Source organism: Pyxicephalus adspersus, chromosome 6 (assembly GCF_032062135.1).
Source record: "Pyxicephalus adspersus chromosome 6, UCB_Pads_2.0, whole genome shotgun sequence".
NCBI classification, from domain to species: domain Eukaryota; kingdom Metazoa; phylum Chordata; class Amphibia; order Anura; family Pyxicephalidae; genus Pyxicephalus; species Pyxicephalus adspersus.
This window is the reverse complement of record NC_092863.1, coordinates 276,684-277,551: the sequence shown is the minus strand read 5'-3', so window position 1 is coordinate 277,551 and position 868 is coordinate 276,684. Positions and strand designations below refer to the sequence as shown.

At 58.2% G+C, this 868-nt stretch overlaps 1 protein-coding gene across 1 annotated transcript in view; it reads right to left on the bottom strand.

Annotated features, from left to right (window-relative positions):
• RNF135 (ring finger protein 135) overlaps window positions 1-810 on the bottom strand; it is a 4,290-nt gene extending 3,480 nt beyond the window's left edge. Inside the window, exon 1 of the mRNA XM_072414037.1 lies at window positions 213-810. Coding sequence (XP_072270138.1) covers window positions 213-794 — 582 coding nt within the window. The 5' untranslated portion in view covers window positions 795-810. The remainder of the gene's footprint in view (window positions 1-212) is intronic.
• Window positions 811-868: the final 58 nt, after the last annotated feature.

The following is an 868-nucleotide window of genomic DNA, read 5'->3' as shown; positions in this document are numbered from 1 at the left end:
CCCCCATATGACATAGGGGTACAATGTATTTACAATGTTTGGGGCTCACCCCCCATATGACATAGGGGTACAATGTATTTACAATGTTTGGGGCTCACCCCGCATATGACATAGGGGTACAATGTTTTGGGCTCACCCCCCATATGACATAGGGGTAAAATGTTTGGGGCTCACCCCCCATATGACATAGGGGTACAATGTTTGGGGCTCACCCTGTTCCTCTTGTAGCGCTCCAGCAGGGGTTCCATCTCGCATTCCTGATGTTGCAATACACACGCCGGGCACAGGGGGGCGCTGTGCGAAATACAGAAGTACTGCAGTCCCCGCTCGTGTCCCCTGCATGGCCAGCCTGCATTGTACACGGTGACCAGCAGGTGTCGCTGTGAGCCCCCGCGGTGCAGGAGTTGGTGCTCGGGGCAGATGGTCGCCATGCAGGGCAGGCAGAGTTTAGTTGCCCCGGGGCCCATACACCGGGGGCAGTTGTCATGGGTGCGGGGTTCCTGGTCATGTAGAGCCTCCACCAGGGCCGCCAGGTCGGTGTTCTTGCTGAGCTCGGGCCGGCCCGGGAAGGCTTTCTGACAGATGGGGCAGTTGCAGTGGGCGCCGTCCCTCCAATACTCCTCTATGCACACCCTGCAGAACGTGTGACCACAGGGCAGGGTGCTGGGGCAATTGTAATGCCCCATACACACCGTGCACTGCAGATCTGTGGGCTGCAACCGCAACAACACGAACCTCTCCTCCGCCATCACCGGGAACCGAAACCGAAAGAGGAGGGGGAGGGGAACATACATGGGGCATGGAGGGGGAGGGGTATTATAGGGGGCATCATGGGGAAGGGCATGGGTGGTATGAGAAGATAGGTGTT